At 39.0% G+C, this 24,221-nt stretch overlaps 1 protein-coding gene across 1 annotated transcript; it reads right to left on the reverse strand.

Annotated features, from left to right (window-relative positions):
* Window positions 1-9,085: 9,085 nt before the first annotated feature.
* On the reverse strand, window positions 9,086-15,426 carry LOC105444188. Its single transcript, XM_030995804.1, has 4 exons — window positions 14,999-15,426; window positions 14,134-14,423; window positions 10,861-12,602; window positions 9,086-9,283 (listed from the first exon to the last, which is right to left on the reverse strand). The coding sequence occupies exons 1-4, from the start codon at window positions 15,088-15,090 to the stop codon at window positions 9,086-9,088; spliced, it is 2,322 nt and encodes a 773-aa protein (XP_030851664.1). The 5' UTR covers window positions 15,091-15,426.
* Between the last annotated feature and the right edge of the window lie 8,795 nt (window positions 15,427-24,221).

Genomic DNA, 24,221 nt, shown 5'->3' on the forward strand with positions numbered 1-24,221 from the left:
CGTTCTCGACTCTTAATCCTTGTCTAAATTCAGTTACCCCACCTCCTGCGCGATCGAAGCGCGGAAGCTTTGACATTTAATTTAATTATTAGAGAAACAAGACGATTCGTTGTACCGTTCTCGAAAATAATCCTCGCCTGCATGAATACAGTTTTCCCCTTCCCGCGCAAAGCGTGGAAGCTTTTATGTTTCATTAAATCGTTAGAGAAAGAAGACGATTAATTGTATCGTTCTCGACTCTTAATCCTTGTCTGAATTTCAAAAATGTTTTTTGTCTGCTCCTTTTTCTTCATACGTCCTCTTCCTTTTCTCTCCTCTCTTTTTTTGGCTTTTTTTTCGGGGGGCGCCCCCACTGCCCCCCCCCCCCCCCCCCCCCGGCTACGTGCCGTTGAAGGCAAATTATGGTCAGATAAGCATTCAGGGGCCCGCCTCAGGGCCCCTAGTTGAGTCGAGGGTGCGGAAACCCCTGAATTTCAGGGGTTTCAGGCATTTGTGACACTGGCAGGATACTGATTGGCGTGAGGTCCAGCGGGCGGAGCCCCCAGTAGCCCATGGGTTTAAAGCATTACTTTACCGTCAGATTAGCATCCAGTGGGGTCCAGGGGGCAGAGCCCCCGAAAGCTCAGGGTTTAAGCATTTGATTATGGTCAGATGAACATGGTTTTATACTTTATTTGTGACACTGGCAGGACACTGATTGGCGTGAGGTCCAGCGGGCGGATCCCCCAGAAGATCAAGGGTTTTAGGCACTAAATTGCAGTCAGATGAGGATCAAGAGGCCTGCCAAAGGGCCCTTGGTTGGGTCCCGGGGGCAGAGCCCACGGAAGCTCAGGGGTTTTAGGCAGTGGCGGATCCAGGGGGGGGGCCCCCCCCTTGAGAAAAAATCATGTAAAATCACGTGATTTTTACCTTTTTTGGGGGTTGGGCCCCCCCCTCCCTGGTGCTCAAAGGGGGGCGGGGGGGTTTGCAAATTGAAATTTTTTTGAGGATCAAAAAAAAAAATGTGCTCACTACCCCCACCCCCCCCCCCCCCCCCCCCCCCCCCCCCCCCCCCCTGAGCGAAGTTTTGGCCGGCGCGTTTTTCAAATTTTCGGGAGCAAAAAAAAAAAAAAAAAAAAAAAAAAAAATGTGCTCTGTACCTCCCGCCCCCCCCCCCCCCCCCCCCACTGAGCGACTTTTCGGCCGGCGCGATTTTCAAATTTTCGGGAGCAAAAAAAAAAAAAGTTGGGCCCCCTCCCCTAAGAAATCCTGGATCCGCGCCTGGTTTTAGGCGTTTAATTACGATCAGATGAGCAATTTTTTTATACCTTATTTTGTTGAGAAACTGGTAGTTAACTATTTTTTCTTTCTTGCTCTCTTTCTTTCTATTTCTCTTTAAAATGCTTTTCAAAAAAAATGGGGGGGGGGGGAGCTGGAGGGGGGGGGGGGGAGTTTCCCCCTTTGACGTTTCATTAAATTATTAGAGAAAGAAGATGATTCGTTGTACCGTTCTTGACTCTTTATCCTTTTCTGAATTCCAAGGGAAGCGCGGAAGCTTAGACGTTTTTAATAAATTATTAGGGAAAGAAGACGATTCGTCTAGATCTCGACTACCGGTATTATCCTTTTCTGAACTCAATTCACACCCCTCCCGCGCGATGGGTGGAAGCTATGACGTTTTAATTAAAACGTATGGGAAAGAAGACCATTCTTTGTACCATTATCTCGACTCTTTATCCTTTTCTGATTTAATTCCAGACCCCCCTCCCGAGAAAAATCCAAGTTTTTCACTGATTAAAAACTGTGAAAACGCACCAAAAAAGGTCACAACGCGAAGTAAAGATGTTGAACCAACGATGGGTAAACAAAACTTCCCGATATTGATTGGTTCAAATAAAAAGAATGGATTGAAAAACTAAGCCTGAGTCATTACGGTTTTTGTGCCAAACGTTTCAGTCATTTGGATGAAGACATTCTTTCATATCTCCGTATCGGCAATTAAAGTCCCGCCAATTAATTTAGGAGTTCCATAGTGGAAATTAAGTCTCGCCAATAATTATTATTTTAGATCTCCGTAGGGGCAACAAAGTCTTGCCGATTATCATTGTTTTAGATCTCCGTAGGGGCAACAAAGCCTTGCTGATAATTATTGTTTTTAGAGCTCCGTAGGGGCAACAAAACCTTGCCGACTAATATTGTTTTTAGAGCTCCGGAGGGGCAACAAAACCTTGCCGATTATTATTGTTTTTAGAGCTCCGTAGGGGCAACAAAACCTTCCGATAATTATTGTTTTTAGAGCCTCGGAGGGGCAACAAAACCTTGCCGACTTATCATTGTTTTTAGAGCTCCGGAGGGGCAACAAAACCTTCCGATAATTATTGTTTTTAGAGCCTCGGAGGGGCAACAAAACCTTGCCGACTATCATTGTTTTTAGAGCTGTGGAGGGGCAACAAAACCTTCCGGTAATTATTGTTTTTAGAGCTCCGGAGGGGCAACAAAACCTTCCGATAATTATTGTTTTTAGAGCCTCGGAGGGGCAACAAAACCTTGCCGACTATAATTGTTTTTCGAGCTCCGGAGGGGCAACAAAACCTTCCGATAATTATTGTTTTTAGGGCTCCGGAGGGGCAACAAAACCTTCCGATAATTAATGTTTTTAGAGCCTCGGAGGGGCAACAAAACCTTGCCGACTATCATTGTTTTTAGAGCTCCGGAGGGGCAACAAAACCTTCCGGTAATTATTGTTTTTAGAGCTCCGGAGGGGCAACAAAACCTTGCCGATAAATATTGTTTTTAGAGCTCCGGAGGGGCAACAAAACCTTGCCGACTATTATTGTTTTTAGAGCTTCGGAGGGGCAACAAAACCTTGCCGACTATCATTGTTTTTAGAGCTCCGGAGGGGCAACAAAACCTTCCGGTAATTATTGTTTTTATAGCTCCGGAGGGGCAACAAAACCTTCCGATAATTATTGCTTTTAGAGCATCGGAGGGGCAACAAAACCTTGCCGACTATCATTGTTTTTAGAGCTCCGGACGGGCTACAAAACCTTCCGGTAATTATTGTTTTTAGAGCTCCGGAGGGGCAACAAAACCTTCCGATAATTATTGTTTTTAGAGCCTCGGAGGGGCAACAAAACCTTGCCGACTTATCATTGTTTTTAGAGCTCCGGAGGGGCAACAAAACCTTCCGATAATTATTGTTTTTAGAGCCTCGGAGGGGCAACAAAACCTTGCCGACTATCATTGTTTTTAGAGCTGTGGAGGGGCAACAAAACCTTCCGGTAATTATTGTTTTTAGAGCTCCGGAGGGGCAACAAAACCTTCCGATAATTATTGTTTTTAGAGCCTCGGAGGGGCAACAAAACCTTGCCGACTATAATTGTTTTTCGAGCTCCGGAGGGGCAACAAAACCTTCCGATAATTATTGTTTTTAGGGCTCCGGAGGGGCAACAAAACCTTCCGATAATTAATGTTTTTAGAGCCTCGGAGGGGCAACAAAACCTTGCCGACTATCATTGTTTTTAGAGCTCCGGAGGGGCAACAAAACCTTCCGGTAATTATTGTTTTTAGAGCTCCGGAGGGGCAACAGAACCTTGCCGATAAATATTGTTTTTAGAGCTCCGGAGGGGCAACAAAACCTTGCCGACTATTATTGTTTTTAGAGCTTCGGAGGGGCAACAAAACCTTGCCGACTATCATTGTTTTTAGAGCTCCGGAGGGGCAACAAAACCTTCCGGTAATTATTGTTTTTATAGCTCCGGAGGGGCAACAAAACCTTCCGATAATTATTGCTTTTAGAGCATCGGAGGGGCAACAAAACCTTGCCGACTATCATTGTTTTTAGAGCTCCGGACGGGCTACAAAACCTTCCGGTAATTATTGTTTTTAGAGCTCCGGAGGGGCAACAAAACCTTCCGATAATTATTGTTTTTAGAGCCTCGGAGGGGCAACAAAACCTTGCCGACTTATCATTGTTTTTAGAGCTCCGGAGGGGCAACAAAACCTTCCGATAATTATTGTTTTTAGAGCCTCGGAGGGGCAACAAAACCTTGCCGACTATCATTGTTTTTAGAGCTGTGGAGGGGCAACAAAACCTTCCGGTAATTATTGTTTTTAGAGCTCCGGAGGGGCAACAAAACCTTCCGATAATTATTGTTTTTAGAGCCTCGGAGGGGCAACAAAACCTTGCCGACTATAATTGTTTTTCGAGCTCCGGAGGGGCAACAAAACCTTCCGATAATTATTGTTTTTAGAGCTCCGGAGGGGCAACAAAACCTTCCGATAATTAATGTTTTTAGAGCCTCGGAGGGGCAACAAAACCTTGCCGACTATCATTGTTTTTAGAGCTCCGGAGGGGCAACAAAACCTTCCGGTAATTATTGTTTTTAGAGCTCCGGAGGGGCAACAAAACCTTGCCGATAAATATTGTTTTTAGAGCTCCGGAGGGGCAACAAAACCTTGCCGACTATTATTGTTTTTAGAGCTTCGGAGGGGCAACAAAACCTTGCCGACTATCATTGTTTTTAGAGCTCCGGAGGGGCAACAAAACCTTCCGGTAATTATTGTTTTTAGAGCTCCGGAGGGGCAACAAAACCTTGCCGACTATCATTGTTTTTAGAGCTCCGGAGGGGCAACAAAACCTTGCCGACTATCATTGTTTTTAGAGCTCCGGAGGGGCAACAAAACCTTGCCGACTATCATTGTTTTTAGAGCTCCGTATGGGCAACAAAACCTTTTTGAACATTACAAGTCGGGTTGGCTTACGATGACTATAATGTCGGCAAAACTTTTGTGGATTAAAATATTGTGGCCGTAAACGGTTTGATTTTGAAAAGGGCATTCCGGCCAGTGAGAGGGGCATGGCGGCAAATTGCCGATTGCCGGTGGGTAATTCGAGCCCTGTTCTTTATGAGGCTTTTTGAGGCTAAGATAAAAGAAGCTCAAACACTTAAATCATTAGGTATACCTAAATTTGTTTATTTATTTAGTAATTTGCCAGAGCTACCAGATATTTTTTTTGTTACATTGCAAAAGATGTGCTTTAATTTTTTATGGAGTGGAAAAACAGATAGGATCAAAAGACATATTATGTTTGATACATATGAAGATGGGGGGTTGCAAATGACCCATCTTAAGAGCTTTTGTAGTGCACTCAAAGTTGCATGGGTAAAGAGAGTTTTGGATAAACAAAACAAGGGTATTTGGAAAACCTTTTTTCAATGCCAAATGAAACATTATGGGGAAGAAATTGCTTTTAGTTGTAACTTTCAGGCAGGAGATATACATTACTTTTCAATAAATCAATTCTGGTTGGATGTCTTAACGTCTTACTTACCGAAATCAATAATACCCATGAATATGCATTTGCTATTAATGTATGAAAGGTATTCAGAACTCTGGATTTCATGTGCACAAGTCCCCTAAGTCAAGAGGTTTGTTGCTGTGGTTCAGTTTGGTAAATTGGCTGTTAAAATATTTTATGACATATTTTCTCCTATCAGTCAAACTTGGAAAAGGTTGGATATTGATTATTGATTTTAAACTAGATGAAACTTCGACTGCGTGCAGTCGAAAATGATGCCTCCGCCATAGAACGATTTCACAAACCAAAACTGAACCAATTTGTAATCCATTTATAACAGGTTCTCAGAATATCGTAATTACAAGCTATTTTTCATATACATGTATGACCTTCTTATCTTTGACCTCATGACCCTAAAATCTAATCAGTTCATTGGCTTTGCGAGATATATATATGTCTTGAGTTTGATGGTAATCCGTCCGTCGGTTCTTGACATAAGTGATCACAAGCTATTTTTTGCATACCGTGAATGAGCACTGTGACCTTTGACCTCGTGACCCAAAAATTTAATCAATTCATTAGCTCTGCAAGATACATACATGACTTAAGTTTGGCAGGAATCCATTGATCGGTTCTTGAGATAACGCGATCATGAGAACGGGACGTAATGTACGGACGGACAACCTGAAAACATAATGCCTCCGGATACTTCGTAACGGAGGCATAAAAATGTAAATCTCATACGCATATGGGAATACTGTTCTTACTATTGTATTTGGACGTACAATATAATTATTTGGTGTGATTTAGTAGAATCTAGTACACACTGCTGAATTGTATACTTTTCACCTTTAATATCAAGCCCTATCCCACACACTGCTATCCAGTTGAATACAATCATTTATTTTTGACATTCATACAGATTGAAATACATGTACCTCCAATATGAGATCCAACAAAATTAAGTCCTGGTTGAATATGTAAACTAACTCATTGTTTTAATATCGATCAAAACCATACTCCACGGTTTTTCAAGATGGCGGCACAGCCCCCCAAAAGGGGCATGTCAAGGGGGCGGGTGGGTAGCATGAAATTGAGAAAGAAGGAGAGAGACATAGAGAGGGGGAATGAGAGAGGGGAATGAGAGAGGGGAGAGGGGTGAGTGAGGGGCAGGGTGAAAAGAGGCAAAGAAAGGCTACATACTGTAGGGTTAATAGAAGCAGAAAAATAATAAAAACAGGTCAGTGAAAGTTTGAGCAAAAACAGATATGTCCCATTCGCAGGCCAAAAAAGGAAAAGGTTAAATTCCAACGGCATTTGAAAGATTATACTAATTTAGAACTTCCCTAAAAAAAGGGGGGGGGGGGGCTTGAAAATATCTTTAAGTGGGAAAATAATGACTATTAGTTGTCAAATCGACTTAAGAGCTATAGAGCCAGTAAGTAATATCTGATTTTCAGACCATTGTACCGAAGGGTCGTACGTTTTATGCTGCGCAAAGATTTAATCAGTTTAAATTTGGCCATTACAAGAAGTGGGTTATTGATGTAGACAAATGCTCATGTACCATTTACAGCTCATTTCATGTATGTTATAACCAAAGAAGAAAAAAGCCAGTCAGTCACTCAATAGTGTCTGACAGTAAAGTCTAGCAAGTAAACGGGGTTTCCTTGCATAATTTGAATATTAGGACACTGCTAACGTTTAAATTTCACAGATAGGACATACATGACATATTCATAATTCCTGCAAAGTTCTACAGAATTTGATGTTGGCTGCAAAAGGGACATAGTATCTTTAAAAGAAGTCAACGCAAAGCCTACCATCCCCTTGCCGGGTACAAATGGCATATATTTAGCAATTTTTGCATATTTAATGAGCTGTGTCCTTCGACCTTTGACTTACAAACTTAACAACGTTACTTAGGTTATTGAATGAAAACCACATTTTTGCATATATAATTAGGTATTTTCGCATATTTAATGAGCTTTGACCTTTGACCTACATATTCCGAAATCGAAGTTTGGCTGTGTTTTGATACAATGTACCTTCATATCAAAATTCAATAAAACCTGTCAAACATTACCAAAGTTATCGAACGGAAACCAGATTTGATACTAAAAGATGGACGGAAGGACAGACGGCAGCGTTACTACATCCTTATATTACTAGGCAAGGAAGTTATAAACCACATTTTCACATATATAACTAGGTTTTTTGCACATTTAATGAGCTATGACCTCTCACCTCTGACCTACATACTCCAAAAATAAACTTAGGCTGTGTTTTGATACCATGAACCTACATATCAAATTTCATTAAAATCCGTCAAACATTACTTAAGTTATCGATTGGAAACCAGATTGGCATATTTAATGAGCTATGACCTTTGACCTACATACCCGGAAATTGAACTGAGGCTGTGTTTTGATACCATGTACCTTCATATCAAATTTGATTAAAATCTGTCAAACCTTACTAAAGTTATCGAACAGAAACCAGATTCGCACATTTAATGAGCTATGACCTTTGACCTACATACTCCGAAATCAAACTTAGGCTGTGTCTTGATACCATGTACCTTCATATCAAATTTCATGAAAATCCGTCAAACATTACTAAAGTTATCGATCGGAAACCAGATTTGTATTTTTTCGCATATTTAATGAGCTATGACCTTTGACCTTTGACCTAAATACTCCGTAATCGAAATTAGCCTGTATTTTGATATCATGTACCATCATATCAAATTTCATTAAAATCCGTCAAACATTACTGAAGTTATCGATTGGAAACCAAATTTGTTACGAACGGACGGAAGGAAGCACGGACGGACAGCAGCGTTACTATATCGCCTCCGACTTCTGGGATCTTTAATCAGATATTGCTCATACTTTCACTTATTTGTTTCTCTTATTTTTCTGCTTTTATTAAAACCAACAAAGTATCAGGGTGGACTTCCCCTTTAAGTATGTTGTGATCTTCCTACATGTGAGTTTCTTTTAGAGCATTCAAGTTGTATAAGCATACAACTGTTGGTGCTCCCCACCAACCTTCTAGGTTTCCATGGTTAGTATACACTTAAAGGGACTTGGTAACATTGTTCAGATGAGAAATAGTGGTGCTAAGGTAGTGACTTCAATGCTAGATGTACAATTAAAGATAATCTGAAAATCTGAGTGAAAACGGACCATTATTCATGGTACAAATTGTGAAAAACTGATCTGATCGATTCCTTAATTCTCCCAACTATATTATTACAATTTCATTACATTTTAGGTGAATGTAAATCGTCACAAAGCAATAAAATGGCTCTACATTCCATTCAAGACATTTCTGTTTTCTTATATATATATACAGGATTTTTATAGCCTGTTTTATGTCTTTTTTTCATGGAAAAACAGTTGGGGAAATTCAAAAATGGTTGGGAGAATTTACTGTTAATCGCTGTTAGAGGGTGTCGGACATTGACGCCTTCAAAGAAAACCATAGATATCTTCGTGGTTTGAGAATTGTTTCAGGATTATTTGTATGGCAGAGGGTTAGTACAGAAGAAGGAATATAGTAAGTAACATTTTATACAAAAATCAAAAATTAAGCAATTTTTTCATCAACCTTCAACAATGTTACCGAGTCACTTCAAGGTCTTTTGTTAACACTGCTGCTGCCTTAGTAAAAAGACCATTGATATATCCTTCTGTCAAAAAAAACAGCATATATGAGACATTTAAAGGAATTAAAGAAAAGTAATATGTAGATTAGAAAAGGTAAGAGATGGTAATGGAATGAAAAGAAATTATACACTCACACATCCATGTACATCACAATTGTAGATGAACTACTCACCGTTGATTCTTTTCCTTTCCTTGCAAGTGTTGCAAAAAAACAATGATGGAATGCACCTTTAAGATAAACAATCTTCAAGGATGGCAAAAAGCATATCATCTCTGCCAGATCAAGTGACGTAGTAGGTCCACAATCTCTCTCAATCTCGAGTTTAACCTGGATAAAATGACAAAGTGGTTACTGATGTGATATAGAATATAGACGTTCACTTGGATGTTAGGGATATAAATGTATAAGCTAAATGAGCGGTTGCCCTAGATGTACTAATAATAATAAATAATAATGTTCAATTCTTATATAGCGCATATTACAAAATTGTCTCTATGCGCTTAGATACGAGAGAGAGAGAGAAGAGAGAAAAGACATGAAGAATATTGAGCTTTCACCGTTTAGCAATTACAATTATCAAATCAATTACAAAATTCACATGTTTACTACATAAATTTAAATTTAAGACTGGCATGATCGAAACAGATATGTTTTTAAGTCGGATTTAAACTGATGTAGTGAAGGACAACATTTTAGAGACTCTGGAAGATTGTTCCATAGTTTTGGTATGGCATACTGGAAAGCACGGTGCCCATATGTTTTGGTGGATGTGACTAAAGGTGTGAATGTATGTTTTGAAGATGAACGGAGGTTGCGAGTTGGTAGATGACTTGAAATAATATTTTGCAAATACATGGGAGTATCATTGTGTTTACATTTATATGCAATTGTTAAGAGTTTAAAGCTGATTCTATCTCTTACAGGTAACCAATGTAAATCATATAACACGGGAGTAATGTGATCTCGTTTACGTTTACGTGAGACAATTCTAGCTGCACAATTTTGAACTCTTTGGACCTTGTCTATGATATTATGAGGTCACAGGCCGAAGAACTATTGCCACAACATTTCATACCCAATTCTTATTTTTGCAACAGTAGAAAAAACTCATCATAGTTTACCAATTACTAAACAGAGAATCCGTAAACAAACTAAAAGGAGAGTATAGGTCTAGGAACAGACTGCAAAAGAGAATACTTCCATTTGTTTTTCTTGCATGTTCACACCATCTGGTGACTCATACCTTAATCATTTACAAGAAAGAAGTAACATTTTGATACCCCTTGAGCAAGTATATATTCAGTCTCACCAAGGGAGAGTGAAGATGAACTGATCTACAGTAACCATAGTCCTCAAATCAATCTCAAGTTATAGAGCTACATTGCCTATCACATGTATGTTAAGAGATGCGATTGCCCTAGTTGCAACTATCAGATAGATTCCTTTGTACATTGTTAAACATTTATAAACCATGAATTTGGATTTTAAATAGGCAAGAGATATTTTTTAGGAAGGGAAAAAAATGTGCAAACTATTGGTGAAGTCCCCTTTCCCCTAATTCTATCTCATCTACAGGGTAGATACACTGACAATATTACATGCACGTGCCAGTACATAGGTTGTATTGAGGTCCTCGCCAATGCTTTGTACATTTGCTCGTTCTGAATTCTGTTTCTTAATTCTTCTGCTCCCAAATCACTTTTTTTTTTGCACGCAGTGTTTGTTATTCCTAATTAGATCCCTTTCTCTATCCAGACTACTTTTGCATTTTGTATCCACATTCTTTACCATCACATGATTCCACTGTTGTACTGTAAGAAAAATGCAAACAAAGTAAAAAGAAGAACTTGTACAAAAATGGATGAACTGATTTTGTTTATTGCACTAGCTATGATCAAACTTACCACATGTGGTCCAATGAATGCATAACCTGCTACAGTGTGTGCTGTCATGTCTTCATGTACGTGTATACTCGGCCTAATCTCCTCTGATAGAACCCTGTCCTTCACCAAGGTTGCTACATCTGCGTCCTGACTCTCAAAGGCTACATCAACAATGAAACCCAACTGTATCTGTGCAGCCCATCTGTTCATATGTGGTCCCTGAGGCATGAAAGGTAACTTTTCATCTATGTACCCAAAATTCATTCTAAGTCCCTGAAGCATAGAGTCCATTACATGGGTTGCAATACTTTTGTTGTGTGACACAGTCAAGTACAGGAGATACCTAAACTCCTCCTTCCTTGGCAGCACTACTTGCTCAATCAGCCTGTTGAATTCATTACAATCTGATTCATACAGGGAAGCAAGATGGACTCCAGCCATGTACTCCTGAAACAGTTTGTGAGGGAAGAAGACTCGCAATTGCACATGAGAATTCCTCTCATGTGTATCCATGTCAGCATTAATTCTGTCCTCCTGAGACAAAATCCCGACCCGGCAGGCAGTGTCCTTGGATTCTATTTCTTGGCACGTTTGGAAATCATCTTCACCGAAAGTCAAGGTATTTTCTAGCAGACCATTTAAGGCTTGTTTGGCAATCGGTCCAAGGAGCTCATCAATTTTTTTCAAATAGGCAATAAGTGAGCGGCTGCCTACTTTCTTCACCTCTTTCTGAGCATAATGTTCTTTTAGAAAGGCAATCATTGCTTTGAATATCTGAGAAAAAGTTTTCAGTGATTTCATTTCCTTTAGTTTTTGTTCGTCACGTTCTTTCCACATAAGACACAACATCGCTACATATATAGGATAGTGGGCCATGTTTTCAGATATGACATCATTATCACTGAAGAATTGGATAAGCTGATTTGCTTTATCATCATTCTTTGGAAAGTATTTGTGAATGTAAACTGACAAATTCTCTCTGTTGAAACCCTCAACATGAATGAATGTGTAGAGCTTCATTAGATCACCATCTGATCTAATCTCTACTGCTCTCCATGGGCGAGTGGTCACCAAGACTGGGCAAGAGGCAAGTTGATCTGAACAAAGAATATCTACAAGTCCAATATCAACAGTCTCAGATGAGCTTCCGCATGCCCCAGAGGAGGTGACACTTGGCTCTGATTCGCAAGATTTTGTCTTCATGATTAGGCCACTGACTTCGTCTAGCCCATCAAATGCGATGAATACCTTGTCAGGATTTGACTGGATATAATCAGTCATCTGAGAAACCGTTGCTGGATTGTTTTTGGCCAGATAAGACTTTGCAATCTCGCCAATAGTGTGCTTCTTAAATTCACGTAGAGGAACAATCAAGACCCACACAAAGTGACTGAAATACCTCCCTTCAATCCAGTCCCAGGCAATCTTAGCACAAAATGTAGTTTTTCCAACTCCTGCCTCCCCCTGAACCATGATCCGCTTGGGGAACTCTCCATTGACTTTGAGATCAAGGATATCATTGTAATCTAGCATTCGCTTCTCTGTCCCATGCTCTTCTTGTAAGAAGAGATTAGTATACATGTCTTTAAACTGCACAATGGAAGCTGGATTGAGAGGATCAGCTCTGATCTTACAAACAGTTGACCTGTACTTGAACTTGAAATCATTTGCACACTGCTCAACCAGTTCAGTAGAAAGTGGTTTGGTCTGAGATTCAGCTGAAGGAGGTTTGGTCTGTGATTCTGTCAGTCTCGATGGCCCTCCTAAAAATACATAGATAATCCATATTCACATGATAACACATACAAATATTTGATACATCTGAAAGGATTGTAAAGGCCTTAGGCTAATAGTACGACTACGACTAGATGCAACTGGTACTTAAAGACACAAAGTCATACATGTTTGTCTGAATTTATATGACTTCATTCAATTTTAAGGGCATTTAAAATCTGTGAGTAATTTGTGTATATACATGTATTTGTAGATGAATATCACCTGAATAATTTTTCCTAAGACATTTCAGCAATGCAGAGTTTCCCCCAGCATCACACATCTTATTTTGAAGAAAAAAATCAAGACAAATATGACTGCATCTCTAGTATGCCTCTGCCTAAATTCAGTTAAGATCAGGGCATGGATCAATCTTTAAATATCATAATGAGAACAAAAATCCTATATATATATATATATATACACATGTATATGTATATATATAAATACATGTTGAGTGATCTTTACAACCTTTGACCTTTGACCTGACAATCCAACATCTGATGAATTGTCTCCCAATGGTGCAGCTATGTTATATATTACATTATGTGTTATTAATTTTGTTTGTAAACTTTTGTAATTCGGCTTAACGCCGCGATGAAAGTTTTATTTGAAATAAACCATTTTGAATTGAATTGAATACCATATGTATTTTTAAAATAAAAATTTCAACTAAAATAGCTCAAAGTAGTTATTGTTATGGTGATGAGCGTTTCATTTTGACCTTCTTAACTTGAGATATAATCAGTTTGTCTCAATATGGGGATTTATACCAACATCAAATTTGAATTCATGGCTCAAACCGTTCTTGAGACACATGGGGCTAACCCCCCCCCCCCAAAAAAAAAAAACTAATTTAATAGGATCGACCCTCATAGCCTTTGGCCTTTTACTCACTTATCCCAAAATCTAATAACTTCATCTCCAACCTTTGGTGATGCATGATAACACCAAGTTTGAAGTTCACAGCTCAAGTGGTTCTTGACATATCATGAGGCTAAAATCTGTCATTTCAACAATTTACCTCTATAAACAACTTAATCCCATATCTAATCAAGATTATCTTCCTATGGTGATACATACTACATTTGGTACCAACAAGTTTGAAGTTCATACCTCAAGTGGTTCTTGAGATATCGCTATAGCAAAAAAGCCGGACGGATGGTCAAACAACCCCAAAACATATTTTCTCCTGCACCACCTTCCTTTGGGGGATGCATAATTACAGTTATCATAATGGAATGATGCAAAAGAATATAATTTGTTTGTAGAACATGTGCACATAAAAAAAGCTGACACACATTAAATTCTGCTGTCACCCAAAGTACTTGTACTATATCGATGTCTAGAAAATATCTAGGATTAACAAAGTTAAATTAGTAAATTATAGAAACATACACGGGGGCCTGATAAAATTTGACACTTCTGTGAATTGTAGCAAATTTATAGAACACACAGCACACGCTTTATCTATGTTAAAAAAGGACTTCACTTTTATGCATGGTTTTCTACGATGTTTACCTGCGATGTTTGGAATTAGAGGCTCATTGAGTAATCTGTCTGATAGGCCACCCAAGTCAATCTCTCGAAGTTTGTCTGCCAAAAGCTGCCGTTTGTTTGAGTGTGGAGGTTGCTGCATGACATTCCATCTCATGAATATGTGCAAAAAGGCATTTGGATAGTTATTCCACTTCAGTATCAGGATGCTCTGTAGCTCAGAATAGGAGAAACCTAGAGATATCCCTACAGCCTCATAGTAAGATGGAAGGATATCCTTGGCCAGCCTCAGGAATTCCATGTCACTGACAGTACTGTAAAATGAATTATAAATCAATTGGGTACAATGGAATATTAGCTAGAGAACATCCTATTAGCTGAGAAGTTATCGAGTGACTCTCAACAATTTGTGTTACATACATGTAGGTGCTCGAGCATGCAATATAATAGCCTTGGGATATCAGAATATAATGCCTGTAATATTAATATTTGAAACATATTGCCCCAAGTTGCAGGTTAGGGCGGTACTGATCTGACAAGGATAATTATTCCAAAAAAGCAGAGTTTGGCATTAAATACAATCTGTGTCCAGTACATGTGACTTTTAGCAAGACTGGGCAAAATTATCATTTCGACAACTCCAAAACCTCACTTATGTGCTACATGATCAACCTTTCGAATCGCTTCCACATTGTTTCTTTCGCAATGCAATCGTGTAACTAGGTCCCTGTTTCCTAAAGCTTGTTATCAATCACAAACGCTAAATTTCTATGAAAAATTGCTCTCAACCAAATTCCACAATTTCAGTAGCTTATAAGGTTTATGAAACGGGGCCCAGGACTCAACTTCATTGTTAACTCCTGAAGGTGCTACTGGTGCATATGCATACCTTACTGCAGTGTTAGGACCTGGATTGGTTTCAACGTCACCAGATCTCATTAAGAGGATCAGCAGCAGATGGAGAAGGCAGAATCCATCCATGGTGTACGATGTCCTCCTCACTTGACAGAAATGAAGTCCTCTGGAAAATGGTGATATGACATTGGCAACAATACCTGAAAACAATATTCAGAAATATCTACATTATGTAAATAAAACAGATGGAATAAAGCTCCTTGAGAGTTTCAATTTCACTATATTTATAACAGCTAAAGGTTTGGAAGGCTTTTAACGCCATTAAGTTTTTTGCCCCTGCCTCCCGAACCCCGCTCTTGGGAGGAATGGCTGGCTAGCAGCCAAGAAGCTGTGCCTCGCAGGGTTCATATCCAAGAAATGCTGTATTTGGGCAGAGAAGATTATTTTGTGATTCTTTGTAATCGTCAATCTTCCTCGACGCGAAATGAGCGTTAACGTGCACAGCACTGTATCAGAGATCCTTGGAGAGGGCGAATAAGATAAATCCAGCAGTCTGGATATTAAAGGAAAGTGACCCCATTGACATACAAGACATGGATGGCGATGGCTTGCCAAGCACGCCATACTCTGTAACAAGGTGTGTTGATGGATGCTCCTTTTTTGCGTGTATCCTCTCTGGCAAGGTTAAATTTAAAAGTGATATAGCCTCTACTAGGAAGTTTACTACAAGAAACTTCCTATTGCAATACCTTTGTTACTGCTTTCCTCATATTAATAGCTGTATTTTGTTTCAAGTAGTGGTCTACATGCATTTCTAATAGCCTGATGATAAAGTTTAAGGTCACCGAGCAGATCATAGTTAATTATTTTCCAAGAAATGCAGCAAAAGACCCACAGGAGATAAGCATCTTTGCCAAGCCATAACTTAATAAAGCAATATTATATTCAAATCATCTTTCACACTGTATCAAAAGTTTTACATTGATGTATAGTTTGACTGTATTTGAAGAAAAAAAGACTTGTAATATACTACCGGTATATATAGTGCGTATGAAATAAAGTGTACCGGTACCCAACTATTAGAACATCATAAACCAATTTGACTTTGAAATCTATTTCATGATGAGGAGTAGGCCTAAGTTGTTTTCTGTCAGAAAAAATACCCTATTTACAATATTTCTGCCTTGGGTGACTGGACACCAGGGTCTTTAAAAAGTGTTGTCAAAATCATTTATTACATCCCAGACAAACTTTGTCCCTTTTGTATCACTAGATAAGAAAGATTACAAGTCAAGATTGTAACCATCATAAAGAAGAGAATATCATACATCTTTTTTGCTTGTAATAAGCAATTTTTTTTAGTTTGACTTGATATTAATACCTTTTCTTTTCAACTGCCTAATAGTCAATGTAAAGAAGTGAGCATATGTTTTTTGAATGAGATAACTCACACATAATGGCTTTTGAACCACATTCATTGGCTCAGCCCAAACTTGGTACAAGAGGATTTTGACAATACTTTTTTAAAAGCCTGGTGCTCGGTCATGCATTTCTTGTTTTCGACCATCCCTTTTATATATCTTAATTAAATCTTAAACAAGCCTTGGCCTTTACCTTTACCAGAGATTCCGGAAGAATGCTGTGTTCTCAGCAGTCAGGCTTCCACTTCAAGTTTGTGTATCTTCCTTCTCATAGTTGGATTTGATAAGTTCTTACCTAACAAGATAATAGGGATCATGCCTTATACTTTTTTTTATACTCTCTCACGTTCCATAGGGGTAGACTAATGGGTAATTTTCTGGGGACTAGTATTGTCCTATGGAGGTGGTGCAGTCCTTCGGGCTAATTTCCGGGAAGGAGGGGGGAGGGGGTTATAGTCCTTGGGGGTGGGGTAGTTTTACTGGGGGGGAGGTAATTGTCCTATAGCCCCTGTTATAATGTTGAAGGAAATGAGCTAGTCATCCACGGCAAATTGATGTCAAGAAACAAAATGACTGTAACCAAATAAAAGCACAACTATACACCGGTGTAAATACCTGGAGTAGGGAGGCCAATGCCCGGGCGTAAGGCTTCTACACCTACGATTTGTGCGCTCGTCGCCCACTTCAAAAAATTAGCAAAGGGAAAAAAATGATGTAAAAATAAAAATTGAAGAAAATATGAAAAGAAAATACAATTATACATTTCACAACATACCTATAATCACGGATCTGTAACAGTCTTTCACCATTTGTTGACAATCTTGCAGATTTTGACGTTTTTTAATCCAATAATTGTGGTTGCAGACGACCTTGACGCACTCGCACCACCGACTAAGAAAATCCTAGAGGGCGTAGAGGTTTGCTCACTAAAAACCTTCTCATTGGCAGAAGGTAGACCCTAAAAATATGGGATCCGTTTTGAGTAAAGAACTTTTGATAGAGATCAACATTTCAGATGTTCACAATTGCCACTTCTAACAACTAGAAAATATAAAGAAAAAAGATTATATCTTTTTAAATACAGATTTTTACAAACTGAACATTCGAAATTAGATAGAGTACGATGTTTCTGTCAATCTTGCGTTGGTTTGAGCCCTATAGCTACATCCATCTCAAAATGAGAAGGAAAACAGTGAACAGTGACGTCATTGTTCGCGCCAAAAATAAAGGGTATTGCGACATAATCTGAGCTCCGGTCAGATCGTGCGCAAAGCGTAGTCTTATTTATAGACCCTAGTACCTTATTCTCACAGCACTAGATACGAGTGTCGTGCAGTAATGTATGAGAAGTGTTAAAAAAGATATTTCAGTAAAAAAAAAAGTCTACGTGAGCAGTCTATACTCCAATTGAGAATTGAAATGAAAGCCATGATTTGAAGGTGTGTGTTGTATGATACATGGTTAGTGAGTGTGTATGTTACGTATAGCGAAAGGGAGAGAGAGAGAGAGAGAGAGTGAGAGAAATATTAGTACACGTACGTTGCATGCATGGATGTGCGCTATGATTGTGTTCGCTGCAAGATGGATTTTAATTGGACCTCGTAACTTCTCGATCGTTGATAATAAGGAATACTCATGAGGAAATCAAATTATTGGAATACACATCTAAGGTAAATATCAATGAATTATATATATTTCTTTCCTTTTTTGAACCATCGTCTTCGGCTCGTAGTAGTAGAAGATGTAATCGTTCGCACATTGATGGCTGGACTTCAGCCTGCATCGGGGCTTGCCTGTGTCGGTGGAGGGATCAACTAAGAAGAAGAAGGTGTGTACGTGTGCGACCGATTCAAGGCTAGCCGCTGTTGAGTGATTGCACTTTCGCGCGAAGTTTTAAACTTCATCATGAACTTTGTCCCTCGGGCCTGTCTAATTATGAACGTAACTTTGCGACATGAAATATAATTGTTTCAAGGCTCTTACGTACGGAAAGGCGTAGAAGGAAATGGCTACAAACCAGCTGGATATCTCCTATTTGATGGAACCTATGGAGTCGGCAGATGGGTGGATTTTCTTAGTGAAAGTAAATGCTTTCTTTTAATCTTAGTTTTAGTATAAACAAATTAGTAATTAAAAAGTTAGATTTGGGCATTGGCCTCCCTACCTGGAGGTTAAGGTTGTGTATCTGGACAGTTGATCGATTCAAATGGTAATGTAAAGAAGTTAAACTTTAAACGCAACATTTCATAGAATATTTTAAGACTTAGACTAGGTCTAGACTCTATGTTATAAAATATTAGTCTATAAACAATAAATATTTAGGAGGGTTGGTATTATTTATTGCATACATTTTGTTAAATCCAAAGGCAAAAGTGGTGCCTTTATGTTTTTTAATTGTCTGGATACCCATACAACTCTATTCCCGCGGCCCACTACGGGCCCACTACGCATTGGCAATTTAGCAGTAACCACTAGAATCAACTTGCTGGTGTGCATCATGATCATCATCAATCGTTGACACAAGCCTAGGCCCTACCCTAGCTAGCTACCCCAAAATTTCAAGGGACTAAATCTAGACTAACCTTCATTTCAGTCTGATCAGGTTAACAAAGACAGCATATGTCGTCGACAGATTTAAATCTGAATCTACTGCAAATGAAGAAAGATGAATTTTACTAGACAAAGTTAGTAAGATTAATCACTGAATCGAACCCGGAAGCAAGGTGGCGTGGCAGCTACACATTTCTAGCAGGAAAAATGGCGAATGTGGGTGGCAGCGAATAAAGGGGAATCCCCGGCTGCGTGTGTTGTCATTGTCAATTTCAAGATATCTTCTACGTTCGCGCGGTCGTACACAGTTTACAGTGGCGGATTCAGGGAGGGGGCACAGGGGGCACGTGTCCCCCCCCCCCCCCCGGTAAAAATAAGAAAAAGGGAGAAAAGGAGAAAAAGGAGGGGGAAAGAAAAAGGAGGGGGAAAAGAAAGAAAAGGGAAGAGAGAAAGAAGAAATGAGGGAGGAGAGAAAAGGGGAGAGGAGAAAAAGGAGGGGGAAAGAAAAAAGGAGGGGAAAAGAAAGAAAAGGAAAGAGAGAAAGAAGAAATGAGGGAGGAGAGAAAAGGGGAGAGGAGAAAAGGAGGGGGAAAGGAAGAAAGGGGAAGAGAGAGGAGAGAAAAGGAGGAAAGGGGAAGACTGAGGAGAGAAAAGAGGGAAAAAAAGAATAATGAGAAGGGAAAAGAAAGAAAGGGGGATGATATTATAAAAAGGTGTTTTTTACGGAAAGGGGCGGGGGCAATTATGCAGTGTGCATAATATGGGGTCCCTCTTGCCAGGCGTGTAGCCCCCCCCCCCCCCCAAAAAAAAAAGAAGTGCAAGAAGAACAAACAAAAGAGATCTAAATAGAAAGGAAAAAATGAAAGAGAATTAAACACCGATAGAAGAGAGAGCATGAGGAATTGCATTTCTTTTAAAAGAATAACGGGATAACAACCAGGGGCATCGCTAAAGCGACGCCCCCCCCCCCCCCCATCTGTCACGATATTGTTGGTAAAATTGCTGCTATCGGGAAAATGAGAAAAGGGGGAGGGGGGAAATGAGAGGGTAAGGGGGAAGAAAGAAAATAAGACAAGGAAAAGAAAAAAAAAGAAAGGAAAGAGAAGATAAGAAAGAAAAAGAAAAAAAGAGTAAAGAAAAGGAAAAAAAGAAGAGAAAAAGGAAACAAAAGATACGGGAGATGAAATAGAGGAGAGAGAGGGGGGTAAGAGTCTGAGAGAAGAGGGTGGGAGTAAAAGAGAGAGGGTAGGAGAGGGTAGGTTGGGTAGGAGTCACCACGTTGGGGGGGGGGGGGAAGAAAGATACGCATAGATAATTATGTTGCTGTGTCGGGTCCGCGCTGTGTCAGTATTCTTGCTCGATCCTCGTGATATATATATTAATGCGGAAGTTTGAAGTCAGTGAGATATATGTCGGTCGGTCGGCAATTTTTTTCCCTACGAACTGTGACTTATTATCGGACAAAGAAACATTTTTGAAAATTCAGACAATGATAAATAGTCGGTGCAACGAATCATCTTCTTTCTCTAATAATTTAATGAAACGCGGGAGGGAGAAAACTGAATTCAAGACAAGGATTAAGAGTCAAAACGTACAGTACAATATATCGTCTTCTTTCTCTAATCATTAAACAACAAGTTTCCGCGCTTTGGGCGGGAAGGGGGGGGGGGACTGAATTGGCTCAATTTATTATTAATTCATAAACGTCAAGATTTTTTAGCTCATTTTGAGCTCAAGAAAAACTATGACTATCAACTTTAGAGCCAGGCAGGCTTCTGCCGAACGTCCGAAAACCAAGCACTGATTTGAAAAGCCAATTTAAATGACAAGTTACAGGACTGTTCAATTTATATGCAAACTTTTATTAAATGCAGTTGTTAAAAGGCAGTTCCTTCATAATACAATTATTCACCAATATTACAATTCAGCCATTGCCTTTAATCTGTAATTGATCAGAAACATTTAACATTGTAAAATTCAAACTTGGATACATATAGGGCCAACATATTATGACACGTTATCATTATGCAATATATGAGGTGGTGTCAGATACAATTTTCCCGATCCATCTTGAATTACCTAGATAATAGCCATCTAGATAATTCAAGATGGATCTTGATAAGGGACAATTTTCTTGGTTCTTTGTAGGATTTTCTGAGGAATAATTTATGACAGACAGCAATTATCTAGATAATTGGCCTCTGTCTGACACCACCTATGGAAATAACTACCATGTGTAAGTTGGCATAAAGGACCAATTTAGCATAGGACAAGTGTGTTACCAAACTACAATACAAGATCTATCCTACTTGCCCTAGATATTCATTATATACCTGGATTAAGAGAAGCAATTGTAAATAAAATATCTTGCTGAACAATACAAGTGTCATTCCATTGCTCAAACCCATAATCTTCCCTTATTCAGTCCAATTTAAGACTGCTTTAATACACACTCTGTAGTTATACACATCAACATATGACAATTAACCCCCAAAGCAAAGGGGACTGGGGGCTAGGGAAAGAGCTTTGATGGACACTACAGAATAACAGTAGAATACCCAACCACACAAGTAACCCTAACCCCAACCCTAACTCTGACCCCGATCCTAACCCCAACCCTAACTCTGACCCGACCCTGACCCCAACCCTAACTCTGACCCCGATCCTAACCCCAACCCTAACTCTGACCCCAAACCCTGACCCCAACCCTCATACTGATGCATGGTGGGATATCATGCAGTTAAGCTGAAATGGATCTTCACATAGTACAAAGAAATTACCTAAAATAATGCCATCATGGGCCTACATTCCGAAACATAAAATAAATACAATATACCAAAAGATATTGTATAGTGAATGATGCTGTTGACAGTCACCAATCTAAAGAATATATACAGGCATACACAGTTCTAACGATTCTAGAAAAAAACGTAAGTGCATTTTGTATGTGATTGTTTCATTGCATATTTCAGTGCTAGCTAGAGAAAAAAATAATCACCATACCGTTCATATATAGAAAAGATCCACACAACATTGTGTTCAAGACCTACATGTACTTGTGGGGAAGCTCAAAACATAAATAATATTATTCCGCTTTTATATTTTTATATAGCGCTTAATAAATCAACAATGTCTCTAAGTGCTTTAAAGATATATTATTACCCTGGGCATCGGATTCAGGCTTGCCTGCACACAATGTGTGCACATTATCCACTCCCTGGGGAGCATTCCAGCAAGGAGTCATTTTACAGACGCTCACAATGCTGAGCAAACTACATTAACTTTCGCATCCTACAGGGGTACCCATTTAACACCTGGGTGGAGAGTGGCAAATGAAGATAATGTCTTGCCAAAGGACGTTAGAGCCGGGCTGGGATTTGAACCCCGTACATGTACCTTGTGATCTGGAGTCTGGTTGCTTATCCACTAGACCACAACACCTCTACAATGGTATCTTTGATTGTAACAAACCCATGTGAGCTTATCACAGTAGACAGACCAAGATGTAACAAATTGCATGATACAAATGGTTCAGGCATATTTTATATTTGTTGTTGCTAGAAATATGCAATTATGAACAAATAGTTAAGTATATCGTCGTTTTATTCATAATGTTGTAGGCTGTTTGTCAATTTTGAATGTGACTGTGAACCATAGGATAAACTAATACGATAGTGGAAGATTACTTCAGCCCTTTTTACAAGTAATGAACCATAGATAACATAAAACATTTGCATTGATAATACACTTATACATAAACATATATAATGATAATACAGTTATATTTCGATAGACACAATAAGAGTCGAAGTGGAGCTAAGAATGGATAACTGACACATATTATCATGGATGGGATGAACAATTAAATTCTTATATATATCTACAAATCAGACCTGTCTGCCAAGCATATGATCAATTCAAAATAATTTTTTGTTTATGAACTAAAAAAGAAAACCTCACATACAATTAAAAACTGTCTTAGTGGCCACCTGGAAAGAAAGGTCACCTGTCTATTGTGGATACCTCCTCTGCTTCCCTGTGATGAAGAACCTGTCTAGAAGGTCACCAATGGGGAAACGCAAAAAGTGACCACTGTAGACAAGTTCCCTTTCTAGACAGTTCATCGACCGGCTGGCAGAAGGGCGTTAGCGCGCGAGCGACTCAAAAACTACTGTTCGAATTATACACATTTAAAGATTTGTTTTATATCTAAACTTCTTCCCGTCATGAAAATTGATTTCAAACTTAAAAGAGTAATAGAAATGTTATAGTAGAACACGGCCACAATTTTTTTTTTCAGAAATAAGTCAGTTTTATAAAAGTTAGAGGCGATTTAGTGCTAACGCCCTTCTGCTTAACGCTTCATTTTTTACCTGAAGTTCGAGTAAACGCCCTTCTGCCAGCCAGGTGACAAGGTCCCTTCATTATGTGTTTTCTCCAAGTGGGAAGCGATATACATGTAGGTGACCAGTACACACAGGTTAGCTTTAAAGGAGAAGTGGCCACTAAGACAGGTTCGAATGTCTGTATACTGAGCTGCAAGAGCTCCAGGGCACTGTTTCATAAAACTCATTATCAATAACAAGTTCTGATAACTGTTATAAGCTACTGAAAGCAAGGCATTTGATTGGCCAAGAGCAAATTTGTCATAGAAATTTAGCATTTGATATTGATAACAAGTTTTATGAAACAGGGCCATGATATTTAAATGTTGTCTTTGAGATGGTGACAGTTGGCAAGGGTCTGGACCAAAAACATTCTCGATCCATTCAAGATTTAACAAAATATTGCCGGATTCTGAGAGCTAGTACCATTTATGGTTGAGATAGTGGCCTTGCATGCGAGTCTAAACAAATCCATTTCATAATGCCTTGAAAAGCTAATTTAGAAAGATATTAAGGTTAATGATTTTACTTCAGTACTGGTGTTGCGAGAGTATCACACAATCTCATATTATATTATATTAACATATAATATCATATAGAGTAAGTCAATAATATAAATTGTCCTAAAACTTCATACCCAAAAGTGGAATGCATATTGTTCCATTTCCATGTCATTCAAAAAGGCAATAGGCACAATTTTCTGCGCTCATCTGACAAACAAATTTACTTTTAAATTCATGTTTTTTCTTCTTCAAATAGGCAAGAGCTTGATATACATGTCAAATAAAGTTTGATATAGAATAGTTACTGCACAAGAAAGAAAATATATATTTCATTGTGACTACACAAGAAAATAAAATAAAAATTAATACTGTATTGCTACTCTGTACCCCCTACTCTG

This window comes from Strongylocentrotus purpuratus, unplaced genomic scaffold (assembly GCF_000002235.5).
Source record: "Strongylocentrotus purpuratus isolate Spur 01 unplaced genomic scaffold, Spur_5.0 spur5_scaffold_3, whole genome shotgun sequence".
NCBI classification, from domain to species: Eukaryota; Metazoa; Echinodermata; class Echinoidea; order Camarodonta; family Strongylocentrotidae; genus Strongylocentrotus; species Strongylocentrotus purpuratus.